The sequence below is a fragment of the Mastacembelus armatus genome, chromosome 16, assembly GCF_900324485.2.
Source record: "Mastacembelus armatus chromosome 16, fMasArm1.2, whole genome shotgun sequence".
In the NCBI taxonomy this organism is placed as follows: Eukaryota; Metazoa; Chordata; class Actinopteri; order Synbranchiformes; family Mastacembelidae; genus Mastacembelus; species Mastacembelus armatus.
In genome coordinates, this window is record NC_046648.1 from 16,081,940 (window position 1) to 16,097,266 (window position 15,327).

A 15,327-nucleotide genomic window follows, 5' to 3' on the forward strand; every position below is an offset into this window, starting at 1 on the left:
CTAAAGAAATTTACCAAAAAAAAAGGCAGCTGCTGTGGGGGCAGTCAGAAAAGCTTTTTATTGCAGACAATAAAGTGAATTCATTCATGGAAGAATAAATGGAAATTAAGAGATGGAGTAACCTAAGACCAAAGACAAATCCTCATGGGAAAACCATTAAGAACTGTCCATCTATTAAAAGTTATAGATGTGTGGACAGTTGGGTTATCCAAATTTAGCAACATTTAAATCAGAATCTGATAAAAGAGCGTTGCGTAGTCCAAGTCAAACCTCTGTTACCCACACATTCCTGATGTGGCTGGTGTTAACTCTTAATGATTAATACCAAAAGTTTTTTTTTTTTTTTAACTTTTCATTATTTGCTTTTTTAGAATCCCTCAGTACACTACAATTTAGAAATGACATTGCCAGCAGAAAATTGCTCAGGGAGTTGAACCGTGTTTGTAAAGTCACTTTGAGAGCACTACTGTCCTGGAAGTCGGGGGAGGCAGGGTGACTGTGACCCAGGCAGGGAGGCTCACAGGCTGGCCAAATGAAGATAAACAGGCTGCTCTGTATTGTTCTGGTATCACTGAGAAGCTGTCATACAGCCTGATTGAAGCCTGCGCCTCCCAAAATAGGCCCAGTGAGGTCGGGCTGCCTTTCCCTTCCACCCAGTTATAAATAACCCTGTGTGTGTGCACTGTGTTCATGCTTTATATGTCTTTGTGTGTTTTCAAGTAGGGGCAAGGAAAACAAAAGTGTGTGAGTACAGAAGAGAGAAACCTGATCACTGCCTGGCGGCCTTCAAAACTAGCCACAGAAAACAATAACAGGAGATCTGTGAGGCTTAAGGCCAAACAGCGACAGGGACCCAGTGGTCAAGACCCTCCAGTGACCTCTTCTAAACACATACGCTGATCTGGATTTGGCTCTTTAACATGCCAGCAGTAATAGTGCACTACCTCTCCCTCCAGTATCTAGGTTGCATGAGCTCATCTGTGTCCATGGGCCAATGCCATTGTATGTTTGTGTGTGTAATGTTTGCATAGGGCCTTGTAAATTACCACCTGAGGGATTATCACTTGATGGACTGTTTACTCTGTTCAACAGGTGTGCTGCGGTGGATGTTTTCATGCAAATATATGACAGCACTGCAACACTAGTGCACAAATAAAAACACCAAAGAGCCGTGCGCAGCTGGGTGGGGCTTCATTTGCTTGTATACTGTACTGAGCAACAATCCAAAGAGAAAAAAATCTTTCTATTCAATGTGAGACAGCGGAATACATTTCCAAAAAGCTTTCTACTTCAACCCCAAACCTCAGCCCACCCGCGGTGCCTGGCCTAACAAGCTCGGCTCTGATTGCCTCACACCAAGTCCCTCTCTGTCTGTTTTCCTCTCTTTCACTCTTCTGGGTCCAGTAACTCTGCTTTGCTTGGTCCAAACACTCCAAAAAGAGTTTCTGGGTATGTTGCTACTTATTTGATCTGGCTGCTGTCTTAAGCCGTCAGCCAGTCTCCACTCTAATCCACCGGTGTGCAATTCACTCCTTTCATTTAGACGTGTGCTTACACTTGGCTTTAAGTTCGGCTCTAATGGATGCGCCTACATGCACACACACAGTTGCACTGCGCCCGGAGACTGTGCCAGACCGGGGGAAGTTGTGCTCACAAAGACGCTCAGATAACTCATAACTCTGCACACTAGTGTACAGTCTCAGCCTGGCTTCGATCTATTCCCAAGTATGTCTGCTATGCTCAACACACTGTTGACCTGATTTCCTATCCTGCTCTCATCAGATGTGGGATACCTAGAGAACAGGGAGCAGACAGAGAAACAAGGTGTCTCTCCAATCAAGAGTCCTTGTGTAAAAAGTCATTTGGTTTATTGTTCTAGCCAACCTGTTGAATCGTTCCCAGGAGGGAGGAGTTTATGGTTTCTCGGGAAGGGCAGAGGTCATGTTGACTCTCAGGTCAGTATAGTAAGCGAGGAGAATAAACCAATCGCTTGGTAAATTTACAAATATTTACAGTCGCTGCTCTCCTCCTGCAGCAGCTCACTGTAAATTCTTTGATATTTTTTTTTTATGAAGAGGTGAAGAAAGGATAGGCTCAGGAGGCAAGCATCAGTTTTGAATTTTCTTCCATGATTTTGTGCCAGTCCATGTGGAAGACGCCCATCCTTTGAAATCCCATACCGCTGCATGTCCTGTTCAAACCTTACAAGACTCTAAAAACCAGAGGCAGAAAATCCAAGGCGAAGACCTTGATGGTGCTAGTTAACTCTTCAAAACTCACAACTGATTATTGCAAAAGTTGAGTTTTGTTTATGTGGCAATAAGATAATGTTTTGGATGTTGCAGGCATGGTCATCTATCATTGCACAATCAATTATTAAGAAATTAATCATTAAGAAAACATTTTCTGCAGAAAGTGGGGAGTAAGAGGAGGAAAAGCTGACCTCAGACTTTGACCTCAGGCTGTTTTCAAAATTCCTGCTTTCGTAGTGTAACTTAAACCTGGTTTCACGAAGGAGAGATGGTCTGTTCAGCTCATACACGGCGAAAGGAAAGAAGGGTGCTGGAGTGCATTGCCAAATCAGGACATGCTTGAAAGGTTGCAAGAGTTTATCGTGAAACTGCTGTTGCAGTGTGTGGTTGAGTTAAAATGATTTATTTTCAACATCTTTGAAATGTATGAGAGTTTATTTGTGGTTGCATGTTTTGTCTGTTTTTCTTACATGTGCATGCAGCAGTAATTCTTCATGCCACTTTATGGCATGTTCCAATTTATTAAAAAGAAAATAGTAGTTTATTGATTGGATTACTGTTCGGGCTAAAAGCAGGGGGGACAGAGCTGGTCTAAAGTGTAAAACTGACAAGTTGTTTTACAGTCATGTGGCATCTAACTTTTGACAAAAAAGTGAATAAAACCATTTGCAAAAAAATCTTTAAAGATTTTTTTTCTATGTGCATCAACACTTGAGTTATATTATGGTTAAATGAAGGCAGACTGCTGCACCAAATTCCCAGGGGCCCTGTACTTCCTAAATTCCCTGTCTTCATTTGTTAGGTGGTGAATATGGACTTATTCAGCCACTGAGCTCAACTCTCAGAGTCCTGCATTATTATCCAGTCTTGTGTCTCTATAGAGATCTGGGCCCCTGGTTGGGGACTCAACAACTATTGACATTATTGGTCGTGGTGAATTTTGGCAATCCTGTTACTTTTCATTAGGTTTGTCCAATGTTTTTTAACTTTGTTTTGAAAAGTAGACTTGAGAAGCATGTATAGCTGCATGGCTCTGCTCTAGCACTTGTGGCCCAGTGTCTTGGTTTCGGCAGCCAATTAGAGTCCAACTGAGCCGACCTCTCGCTCCCTCTCATGTCCTTGTATCACCAGGGACAACTGCAGCTCCTCATTAGAGACACACGTGGATTGTCTTGTCTCCTACTTTCAGCCTTTTTGAACCCTGAGCTAATCTTTTTTTCTTTGCTGTCACAGTCATTTTGCACCTGAGGTTTATCAGTGGCTCCAATTTGTCTTTGGACCTGTGCTAATGATTTCTCAGAGGTTAAATTCAAACTAAAAAACTGTTACTAAAAAAGTACTATATGTCTCTCCAGACCAGACTGCATAGATGTCAGCCATTTTCTTCTCTGGCCTCCGCACCCTCTTTCAGATCACACACACTCTGCTTTGATCCAGGTCTTGGCACAGGATTGGTGGAATGGTGCAAATATTGACTCCGTCCGAGACAGACAAGTTGCTCCCCCTTCCTGCGTTCTTTCTCTTTCACTCTCCTTCATACTTGCTCAGTTCCCGTCTAATCTGCCATTACCTCTTTCTCTCACATTCCCTTTCATCCCCTTTCTGCTTCTGCTTTTCTTTTCACTCCCTTTGTGCCTCTGTCTGTCATTTGCGCTCCCTCTCCCTCTCTCTCTCTCTCTCACTCTACTCTGCTCTGCTCTACCCTGGGCGTCTCAGGCTGCCGATGCTATTAGGTCAGGCCTCCTTTTCTCCTCTCATCTTAAATCCAGGCTCCTCCTATAAGCCTTGACCCGTAAACATGCATATGCTGAGTGTGAAGACATTCATGAGGGCATGTGCTAACATACTTCACTGTAATGTTCATATGTGCCGTAGTCAGCCGCCACATTTACAAAACCAAACTGAACTAAATGGGGACCCCTCTTTCAACAAAAACTTCTTATTGCTGTAACCACAGTGCAGCTGGATACCCAAGCTGTCTATGTTTGATGTGCTGGACTGTAGATGTGGATTATGTGTAGTTGAGATTTTACAGGTGTTCGCAGTTTCTCCAGAAGACTAATGGTCTCGGATAGAACAATGTTATGGGTCATTTCCAGGTGCTTGTAAAGGAGCAGACTCACACACCTTTTGACATGTGCATCAAACGAGCTGAATGGTTCATTAACTTCCTGTTGATAGGTTGGAAATTGAGCAGAAAAAAATGTCAATTTCACCAAAGTTGCAGAGACAAGTTAAGCAAGTTTGCAAAGTTCTCCAACCTACTTTTGGTAACATGCAGCCTGGAGGAGCAACCGAACTGTCCAATGTTTCCAATCCGACGTATTGGAAACATTGGGGAAAACTGTGTGAAACATCAAGGGATCCTCTGGGCATCATGAAGATCTTAACCAAAAGTTATACCAACCGACCGAATAGATGTTAATATATCTTACTGATGAGTAACATGACTTGCTGGTGGCACCAGAGGAAGGTTCAGTGAAGTAGAGAAGTCATTCAGCTTAATCCACTGTAGACCACAAATGCCAATCCATCCTAGAGTTGTTGAGATATTTCAGTTTAAACCAAAGTGGTGGACTGACTGGCCAACCCACAAACAGACAGCATTGCCATCCCAAGAGTCGCACCACTATCAAAAACGCCTTCTCCTTCCACATGGTTACATACTGTACATCTTTGCTGAAGCAAAGTTCAACCTTTGTCTATGCAAGTTTGATCTGAGCACAGTGCTACATGAACGGGGATGGTCTGTGGTCTGAAAATGGTTTATGATAGCCATCAGACGGGTTATCATGCTAATCTGTTCTCTTTGACCTATTGAAGTCACTCTGTCTTACAGGAGGCAGCTTGTAGTGATCCAAGTCTGAGCCCTTACCCTCAGCTGGTCTGAAGAGGCCTAGAGGCCTCATTAACCTTAACAGTAAAAGGGTCGCGGGTGTACTGTCTCGGCCCGAGGCTGGGGTGTGTGTATGTTTTTTGTGGAGATGGGGGTGTGAGTACATGCAAGAAATTTTTCAAGTGATTTATCACTCCCACATGGTCCTGCTAATCTGATCTGCAGTGTTATTATTCAGATCAGCCATCCGAGACAAACAGCAGATCTGCTGCCACATAGGGACCTCCCCAGCCGCACACATAAACGCACTGCATCTTTTGTGTTGTGGTAGCAAGTTGATACAGACATTTTGCTAATCAAGGTTCTGTGGTTGGTGGTGCGTGTCCACAAGCCAAGATATTGCCTCTCAGGGATCAAGAGGAAAAGAGATGGGAAACAAGGAGAAGAAAGAGATGGAGGGAGGGAACAGAAGGCTGTAAGTGGTCATGGACCACTGGTGGTCATGGCAATGACCTCTGGGTAATTGTAGTTACTGATAGACATGCTGCTTAGAAGTAGAGAGATATCCATTTCACTAATCGGACACAAAACACACCCTAAGCTACATGTATGTGAGTGTGTCTATGTGCATTGCCCTCTGGACTCTGCCCTTTTCATTCTTGGTACGCCTTTAACCTTTTTTTTTAATTTCGGCCGATCAAATCTTTGCGGGCTTTGAAGTGGCTAATCTCCATCACCATCGTGATGCAGAATGTCCAAGAAAAGCAGCGGCCTGGCCCTGGGACATCTCAAGCCCTGGGTGTGTTGATATGTGTTAGACCATAACTCAGTATGTACTCACCCTCCCTTCCACTCCCCATCTCTCTCACATTTCCACCATCTTCCTGCTCTGTCCTGAGGCAGCAGGGTGGGAAATGTTAATAAGGAGGTTCAGGAACAGAATCCGAAATGCCCTTGAAAAAGACTTACTAGATTGGGAGGTGCTTGTTTTGTTGATGAGTTTAGCACTGATCTCCCAAAGCATGGGGAGTCAATATTTTTAACTCTCATTAGATTTTTAGTTCCCTGATTTTCACTTTCTTTCTCTTCTCTTCATGTTTTTGCCAAATCTCCTCTTTTTTTTGTTGAAGATGATGTTTTTATTACTCTGGCACGCATGCGACCGTGCCCAGCCCTTGAGACACTTAGACACCACAGATTAATACAAACCAGAACCATAATGCAGCACAGTATAGTTTAAAAGAATACTACAGAGTAAAAAATAATGGAAACCAAATCACATATTTTTTTTTTAAATAGATTTTCTGACTTTTATATGTTCAGTAAATCCATAAATTAATTATAATCAAACAAAATCACAAGGCAGAGTAATGAGTTCATCATGCATTTGCTCCACCACTTTTTAGACAAAGTTATTGGACTTAAACACATCAAAATTAACCAGCCACTTTGGTTTTTGTCATATGTCCACCACAATATTTCCTGTTTTTAAATACTGTGCTCCTAAATCATCATCGGATGTGCAGTTTGGGTGGAAATTAAACTCCTTTTCTCCTTTTCTCCCACACACAGTCTTATTGAGTCTATCAATCGCAACAAATAGAGGAAAGTGCCAGTTTTTATTTCAAGTTTACTTCTAACGGTTGGCAACATTAGGGCAGAATTAAATCCTGTACACCAGGCTCTTGTGAAGAATGAGTAAAGCTCTTTATCCAATGGAGAACTTTTCATTTTCCTTCCTCTCTGTGTCACTCCGTACCCCCCACTGTCCCCTGTGGGCTGTTTGGCCCAAAAGGTCTGCACTGACTCACTGGGAAGGTTGGTGGATTATAACCAAATAAATGTTGTGTAAACAACTTAACATCAGTCAGTTTTCACATCTGTATCAGACCACAACAGAAAACAGTGCGCAGCCCACACACACACACACACACACACACACACACACACACACACACACATGTACACACGTCTAAACACACCCCCAGATAGTGCAGTGCATGTCTCTTGAGTGCACTAATCTGAGCTCCAAATTGGTGAAGCATGTCTGGTTTCAAATGTTTCACTGTGATTAAACAGTTTGGAGAAAACGCAGTCTTGTTTAGATCATTCAAAAATATTTTATGCATTGCAGCTACATGCTGTTAGTGCGTCAACAGCCATATTTCAACGGCACAAAGTGAAAAATAAGAATTTTCCACCTTGGGATTGTGTCTAACTGTGTAATAGAAACAATTAGTGTTTGCCTTGGCACAATAGTAATCCCATAATGCTTTGTACTTCCCCACCAAAGTGTCCCTGCTGCAGATGCTGCCAACTCAGGGCTGTTTACGACAATGAGTAGATCATTACTACTGATCAGTGTGACCCAGTACAATGGAGCATTCTTATGTCGGATTGTGCAACTAAGAAAGCGGCTCTGAGAGTTGTTATAGCTTAGTCAGGGCCCATGGTGGAGTGTGTGTGTGTGTGCGTGTGTGTGTGTGAGAGAGAGTGTATGGTTTATGCGTGTGAAAGAGAGAGAGGGGGATAATGTGTGTGTGTGAGAGAGAGAGAGTTGTGTAATCTGTTCATTTTGTGTCTGTCTTTCCCGGCGTACTCCCCCTGGCCCCTGGCTGCAGGCGTCACACCAGTTTATAATAAGGACCCCAAAAAAAGTTGTCGAGTGAACGGGACTGAAAGGGAGGAAGGAAAAAAAAAACGCAGAACCCTTCCCACTCTCCAAAATCACGGGGAGTGACTGTGACAGGAGGAAAGGGACACACACACACAGAGAGAGAAAGAGAGAGAGAGCAGCAACAGAAGAAGAAGCCTTCGGAGGACTTTATCACGTTTCCTTTGAGGACTGCACAGTGCGCAACAGACCACTAAACTGGACTCATAATCAATATCGTGATCAGTAGCTGAGAGAAGTTTTGCGGGAGGCCCTCAGAGGAGCATGCGGCTCAGTTTACTATTCAGGTAAAACTTTGACTTATCCAGCTGCAACCTGCTGCCTCTCTCCGCCTGCTTGTACACAACACCACATGGGGGTTTGCATCCTCCTTTGAGCGGACAGTGTTTATGCTGACGGTGTTTTGTAGAGAAGTTTTGGCTTTTACGCACAACGCCTTCTTGATGCGCGCTGGTATATATGACAGGAATTTTACCCAACGGCGAGTGAGTTTGGAGTAGGTTTCCCTCTTTTCTCCTCGCGGAGGATTTTCGAGAGTTTCACCCTGTTGCATATCTCTTTCTCTTTCGCTCTTTTCTTCTGTCCCCGCGGCTCTGAGCTTTCTCTGCAATGTGCCACTGTAGCGGCCCAGGGAAACGTGGATACGGGCAGGGGGTCGTTACTTCGGCCTCCGCGGCTCTGTTTTGTCGGTCCGTGCGGGACCTTTTTCAGTGTTTTTCGGGGTAATTGTGTTGCTCTGGTGTGGGGGAATCTTCCAGAGACCACGGCGGCGCACCACACTGGGAAGAAGGGACCAATTACTTTGACTGCTTGTGGCTTGCGGACTGGTGATTGCGGTGATGGTTTGGTTCTCGTGGTGAGCGCTCGAGTGTCCATCTTAGCAAGTCGTTTAGTATCATGTTCGGGCTATTTTCTTGGCAGATGCAGTGATGGCATTCCACTTGTTTCCACTCCACTTGTCTCGGCTGATTTAGAGATTGCTGTGATAATTATAGACGAAGCAGCTGATTTCAGACATTTGTCAGCCACTTTTCCACCTTCTTAAAGGAAAACAAGACTTCAGTATTACTCTAAATGACAGGTTTTTGCTCTGCACAGACAGAAGCAGGTCAACACGCTTCCTAAAGTAATTTCATGTCAAGTTTAAGGGCCCTAACCCAAAATTAAAGGAGACATTCAGCAACATCCCACCTCATAAACCACCTCTTTTGAACATCAAGCCTCAAATAAAAAGTGCCTTACTGTACAAGATGACTTTGGCTGTTGTGACTGTTGCCTCTGTAGTTGTTGTGTGTGTGTTAAAACCATATCCCCAGGGTGTGTGCAGTCCCAGAGAGAGGCATGCAGAGGGAAAACATGCTTGCTGTTTAAACCCATTAGTTTGTTAGTGCCTCCTAGGCTTCCCCAGGTTGATTGAAATGTTTGCCTGTGAACTTTCAAGGGCAGAAGACATTTTTGTTCACCCCCTCTTGAGTCTACCCAGCACTCATAGTGGCAAAGAAAGCGGCATAATTGCTTGCCGGAGTATGTTTAAGTCAGTGGAACATTTGCTGGTGCTCACTCAACATGCTGCTCCAAAACTAAATGTACATTTGTGGGGGCAAAAGGTTCATTGAAGCTGATGGTCAATGGAGAATAATGAAAGTCTGTGCGAATTCACATAGCATATATACATGTACGTGTTTCAGTTTTAGGTCATGGAACAGCTCTGTCCATTATAAAAGAGCTTATTCAACCTGCTCAGATTTTACTTTGCCACTTCCTTAACCCTCTGTTCTTCATCCCTCCAGGCTCTATGTGCTGTGGTGCTTTGTGGTGGTCACGTGTGTGGCCAAGGCTGCCAAAAGGAAGGTGAGTCGTCAGCTTTTTGTAAGGGCATCCACACACACAACAGCATCATTATAAAGAGGTGAAAGGTGATGACAATTAAAGGATAGATTCAGGTGTTTTTAAAAAAAAATCTGTCTTAAAGCATTATACATATGTCCAGAGTTATTGGTCACTGTAATCGTTTCTCCTGACAATACCAACCTGATCAGGGACAAGATCCACAGTCCGCGTTCTGTGTGTAAGTACATGCCAGAGTTCAGACAAAACTTATGTAGTGGTTCACCAGCTAAATCAAGTGACTCTCAGCAGATGAGAGCAATGATGTACTGCAGCTAAGAAAATAAAATACACACATTTTTTGTTGTAGATCTAAGACAAACTTTTCCGCTTTCAGCTTTCAGATAATCTGATTTTGTTTTAAATGGCTTGTTTAGCTTATTCAGCATTGTGTTAACTAACAATATGAAGGCAATGTTTATAGTGAAGAGTGGGGAGAACAACAGTCCTGACACCCAAAACAATAATCCCCTCACTTTAAACTTTTTCATACTAATTGACATAGAACATAAAGTTAAAGTTGTTAATTCTAATTAGTAAAAATAGAAACACAGCAAAATGGGATTACTTCCCAGCCAGAAAGATGATGAGAAATGACAGCGGTGAACAATGAACCTGTGTACATTCGGACTCGAAGACAGATTTTTCAAAATGTTAATCCTTCAAAGGGACTCAGCAGTGCAGAGGGTCTACAGTGAGACCGGTATGATCATGTTGTTGAAGGAATGACAGGTTCGGGCCTGGTAGTACAGTGTCGTAGGAGTTTAACCAGTAGCTCCAGAGGTTGCCGGTGGCTGCTCCAGGGTCACTGCACAGAGCTCATTAATGGTCGCAATTATGAGGCAGCTGTGTGTTTGATGTCACTCATTGTGACAGACCACACCTTCCATACAGGAACACACACACACACACACACACACACACACACACATATTCAGGGTCATTAGGCCTGTCTACCTCAACTCACCACTGCCACCCCCCCCCCCCCCCCCCCACCCCCCACCAGTCTCTCTCGCCCCATTATATCTGTTTATTTCTTTCCTTTCCTCCAACCTTTCACCCTTTTGCCTCACAAAGAGTCAGGACCTCTTTGAATGTAGATAATACATTATCAAATCACACAGGAGCTCACAGACATGGTGTATGTTGCTTACACCTGCCCACTCCCTCGCATCCACAAAGCCTGTCTGTACAGTGTGTTTGCTTACACATTTCTGCTCCTGCATGCACACATTTACATAGAGAGAGAGAGAGGAGAAAAGTGTAGCACAGATTTATGTTTCACTTCTTTTTCAATGGAAACTTTTGTTCAGCTCTCATGTTAGCCGGTCTGCCAACAAGCCCAGTGCTTTGCTTGTGAAATGAGACGAGAAACATTTATCTGCGACCACAGAGGAAGACAAGAAAGCCAGACCTGGCACTCCCATACATGCACTCGAACACATAAATGCAAACATAAATGCACAGCCAAACTGGCCTTGATTAGGCTGTTTGTGCAGTGCTTTCACATGACACCAACTCCGCCGGATTTATTCATCTGCTTTTAAACTGCTGGCAGGTGAACGAGTTTCTCTTAAGCCCTCGCAAAGTACGAAGAGTTCAGATTAATATTTTGGCCTCAGAGGGAGGAAACTTACTAGACTGTAGCTCATCAATGAACAGAAAAAAGTATTTCCAGTGATTTCTGATTTTGCAACTGTAACCTTTTTGCTAAGTTAACCACTTCTCTATTATATCGCTAAGAATTGCAGTTTTTTCCTTTTTTACATCAGTTAGTTGTCAGTAGTAGTGCACTTAAACATTGAGTTAAGGTACTTTTTAATGAACTAAAGTGACTTTAACAGACTTATCTAATCTAATGTGTCTATTCAGCCCTTTTATCACTTTAACAAAGTACAGAAATGCTGAAAGTCAAAATTACATTAAATTACATTTTCACCGAATTCAAAACATATTAATCATTTTTAAGCGTTTTGTCTTTGGAATAGGGTTGGTCTACGTACAGGAATGAACCAAGAGTTCCCAAATTTTTATGTACTGCAAACTATTTTTTAAGCTTCAACAGCAAAACGTAATTTTATTTGGTCTGTTTTTCATTGTGGTACCATGTCATAACATTAAAAAAAAATCTGATTGCCCACTCACGTAAGTGGCCTCACACAGATTCCCTAATGTTATTGAACTTTTCCACAGAACTGCACCAAGTCCAAGGTGATTATAGACAAATCACTGCCAATTCAGTTTTTTAGAACTGATTTGGAAATGATTTGGACAATTGCTTATATATTTCATTTATTTAAGCACAAAATGGCAAAAAAATCACTAGTTCCATCTTCTGAGATGTGATTGTCTCCTGTTTTTCTTCATCTTCTGTTATAATAAACTGAATAATTGTGGGTTCACATTGCTATGGGCTGTTGGACACTATGATTGGCATTTTTGTTTGCTGATATTCTATAGACTAAGAATTAACTATAGAGCAATGATTCACTGGTTTATTGGCAAATTAATCTGCAGCTTGGAGTGCCTGGGTAGTCAAAACTACTAATCTGTTCCCTTGTTGCTGAAGAAATAACCTTTAATAGCTCTGTAACGACAACATTGGTTATTTGCAGGTTGAAAAATACGTTTATTTGCCTTTCATGTGGTTTTATCTAGATTTGTACTACATGTTCCAGTGCCCAGTAGCAGCTGACAGCTCAGTGTGGAATCTCTGGATTAAATAGATGTGTGTGTGTGTGTGTGTGTGTGTGTGTGTGTCTCTCTCTCTCTCTCTCAGGTGACCAGCCGGAGGTCGAGACAGGTGTTTGAGGCAGAACCAGTGGATGGAGTGTGGTCTGTCTGGGGGGAGTGGTCAGAATGCTCTCAGACCTGTGGCGTTGGTGTCTCATTGAGGAGCAGGAAGTGCTTGCCTCCACCACCTCCACAAACTCCTGCCCTTTCTCACTCTCCACCTAATTGGGCAGGGTATCATCCCAGTGGTGTCGGAGGTCCTGTCATTTCCCCTGTGCGTCCCTACTACCCCTCTCGTTACCGTGGACAATACCTCCCTCATCAGTCTCCGCCAGCCACTGCCAATCACAGCCCAGGACTGCCTCTATATCGGAATACCCCTGCTGGAGCAGAAGGAGCTCATGTGCCTGCACAGGCCAATCCGTCACCTCCTTTTTACCAGCCTGAATTCTCCCCAGCTAATCAAGACCTTGCGTCTGGTTACCATTCACCCTACCACGCTCCTCTACATGGTTACAACCAGCCAGCACAGATCATCAGGAGACCGACCAATGCAGGCGCAGTAAGGGCCAGAGCAGTGGGGAGCAGAAGGTCGGCCTCTTCCAGTGGGGAGGGTTTGCCTGCGAGGAGGTGAGTAAGAATGGACAACTGGAAAGCAGGTGTTTTCTTTATGTGTTTGCTTTTTAAACTTTAATACATTACTATGAGATTGTTCAGCTCACAAATACTGACAGCTTCAAAAGTCCAGTATCAGTTGTACAATTTTTGTGAAGATTGTCATATTGGTGGACGGTCAAAAGTCAGTCACACTACAGAAACACTGATTCAACAAGTTTCCAGTTCATGGACGCATTTACATTTGCTTTGCTCAGCACCTTGAGTTTGCTTTTACTAGGAAAAAGCACACAGGAAGTGAGTTTTGCGTTGCTGGCAGTAGCAACGGTGTTTTGTTTACAATAAGAGGACTCAGTTGTTAAGATGAGCAGCTACAGATACCACATACAAAGAAAATATTTTTAAGTCTGCTGGTGCCATGGCTCTGTGATCTCAATCTTTTGTCCGCAAAGATTAGAAGTTAACAATGTTTAAATTGTTTAGCCATTAGCTGGGTTTGTTATGTTTTGATTGTTTAAAGCTGGAGTTATGCCCATCTTGTTCCTATGATATCTGCTGGGTTATTACCTCATCACTTCTGGTTTTTGTCTTTCAGACAGGCTTTACATCACTCTGCCCGCTCACCACAGTTGGTCGGCTCCATGTCTGTTATAATTATGCTGGACAGCTAACATGAGCTGTAGCTTAATTATATACTGTTTTTCTGTGATCTCTATCTCCGTCACTGCCTCCCGCTCATTCCATTCATCTTTTTATTTGTTTTTCCTCCTTCTTTTTGACTCATAGGTCCACCATCCGACCAGGTCAGTATGGATATGGAAGGGTTCCTTTCGCTTTGCCCCTGCACCGCCCCAACCGACAGGCTCGCCACACCGGTAACAGTACTGACGCTGCAACGCCAGCACCGGCAGCTGAACTAGCTGTCCATGAAGAAGAGGCAGATAACAACAAGGGAGAGGAAGAGGAGAGGGAGAGTGATGGAGAACACAGGGAGGCAGGGAGGAGAGAGGAGGAGGAGGGCAACGTGAAGCAGGATGGCATGGAGTCACCTGGTGCTGAGGAGGTGCCCACAACAACCACAACAACTGGCAACCCACACCGTCATTTTGACAGACCGTCACATACCCAGACGGAGTATGGACGAGGGAGAGTCCCATCCTCTCAGTCCTTTTCTCAATCCTCACCAGCATCCAGCCGCCGTCACTTTGACTGGCACTCTGTCACAGCCCCACCTCCTCCTGTTTCTCCTTTCTTGCGCCCACACTCCCCTGCTGTCCCTTCACGGTTCTCCTCTCCTCTCCACCGCTCCAGCCCCCTGCACAGAGACAGGCAGGTCCACCCAGTCTTCAGCCCCCAAGCTCCACCCCCCGGCAACATCTACCCAATACAGCACAACCGCATCCCACACCTGGGAGTCGAACAAGGCAGGGATGGAGGAAGAGGAGCTCCTCGGGTCTACAGATGCTCTGGGCGAGAGAAGGAGTACCGCAGATGCTTCTCACAGGTAAAATCTTTTATTTAGAAACTGCAGAAACAAAAGGAATATTCCACCTAATTTACTGGCTTCACACCCTTACATAGTTCACTTTGAATGTTTCCTGCTCACTTCTACAGAGAGCAGTTAGGCAGCTGTGAATTGAGGATTTAAAGGTTAACGGAATATTTTATAGGTAAATTATTATTAATTATATTAATGTTATTAATTCTAAATTATTATTACTAGCTGGTTGTCAGTGATGACTGAGATCAAAAGTGCCTCTGGTCCTCCATGACTGTGTACACATCTTTCTTATTCACCAGTGTTGGTGTGAGTGAATAAGTGCCAGCGGTGGGTGTTAGGCGTTGCGACCTGCTCCATACCTCTGGCGCAGCACAGCGAGGGCATTGTCAGTAACAAAGTGTGCTGCCAAGAAAAGCAGCCAGAGACACAGACAGGCTGGTCACATCAGATGGGCCCAGTCACTGTCAACACAAAGGCGAGAAACTGAGGTTGATCTTATAGTAACTCTGGTTTCATTTAGGGACAGGAATGCCAGGCTTGATTTCACACTGTTAAAAGTGAGACTGACAGTGTGGGTAAAAGATTTTTCAGCTACAAAGTGGGTTTATGAGAGATCAGGTGTTTCTTTCAGACATTGTTAGTAGTATACAGAGTCTGTTGAATGGTGAAATGAATCAGTGATGCTCCTCGTTGTTGACGAAGTCACGTTTTCATCAAAATCAGTTGCATCAGATCAGCAGTTATTTTGCACCATTTGCCATTGCTGCTTGAAACCAGCCTTTCATACAGATCTCCACTGTCTTTGACATTTTTTCAATCAATCACAAGT

General features: G+C 43.8%; 1 protein-coding gene across 4 annotated transcripts in view; it reads left to right on the top strand.

Moving 5' to 3' along the window:
- Window positions 1–7,684: 7,684 nt before the first annotated feature.
- The window catches only part of adamtsl4 (ADAMTS-like 4), a 30,022-nt gene continuing 22,379 nt past the window's right edge, over window positions 7,685–15,327 (top strand). For all 4 annotated transcript variants that reach the window (XM_026317019.2, XM_026317020.2, XM_026317021.2 and 1 more), the window contains exons 1-4: window positions 7,685–8,049; window positions 9,553–9,613; window positions 12,429–13,012; window positions 13,784–14,501. In XM_026317019.2, coding sequence (XP_026172804.1) covers window positions 8,027–8,049; window positions 9,553–9,613; window positions 12,429–13,012; window positions 13,784–14,501 — 1,386 coding nt within the window. In that variant the 5' untranslated portion in view covers window positions 7,685–8,026. The remainder of the gene's footprint in view (window positions 8,050–9,552; window positions 9,614–12,428; window positions 13,013–13,783; window positions 14,502–15,327) is intronic.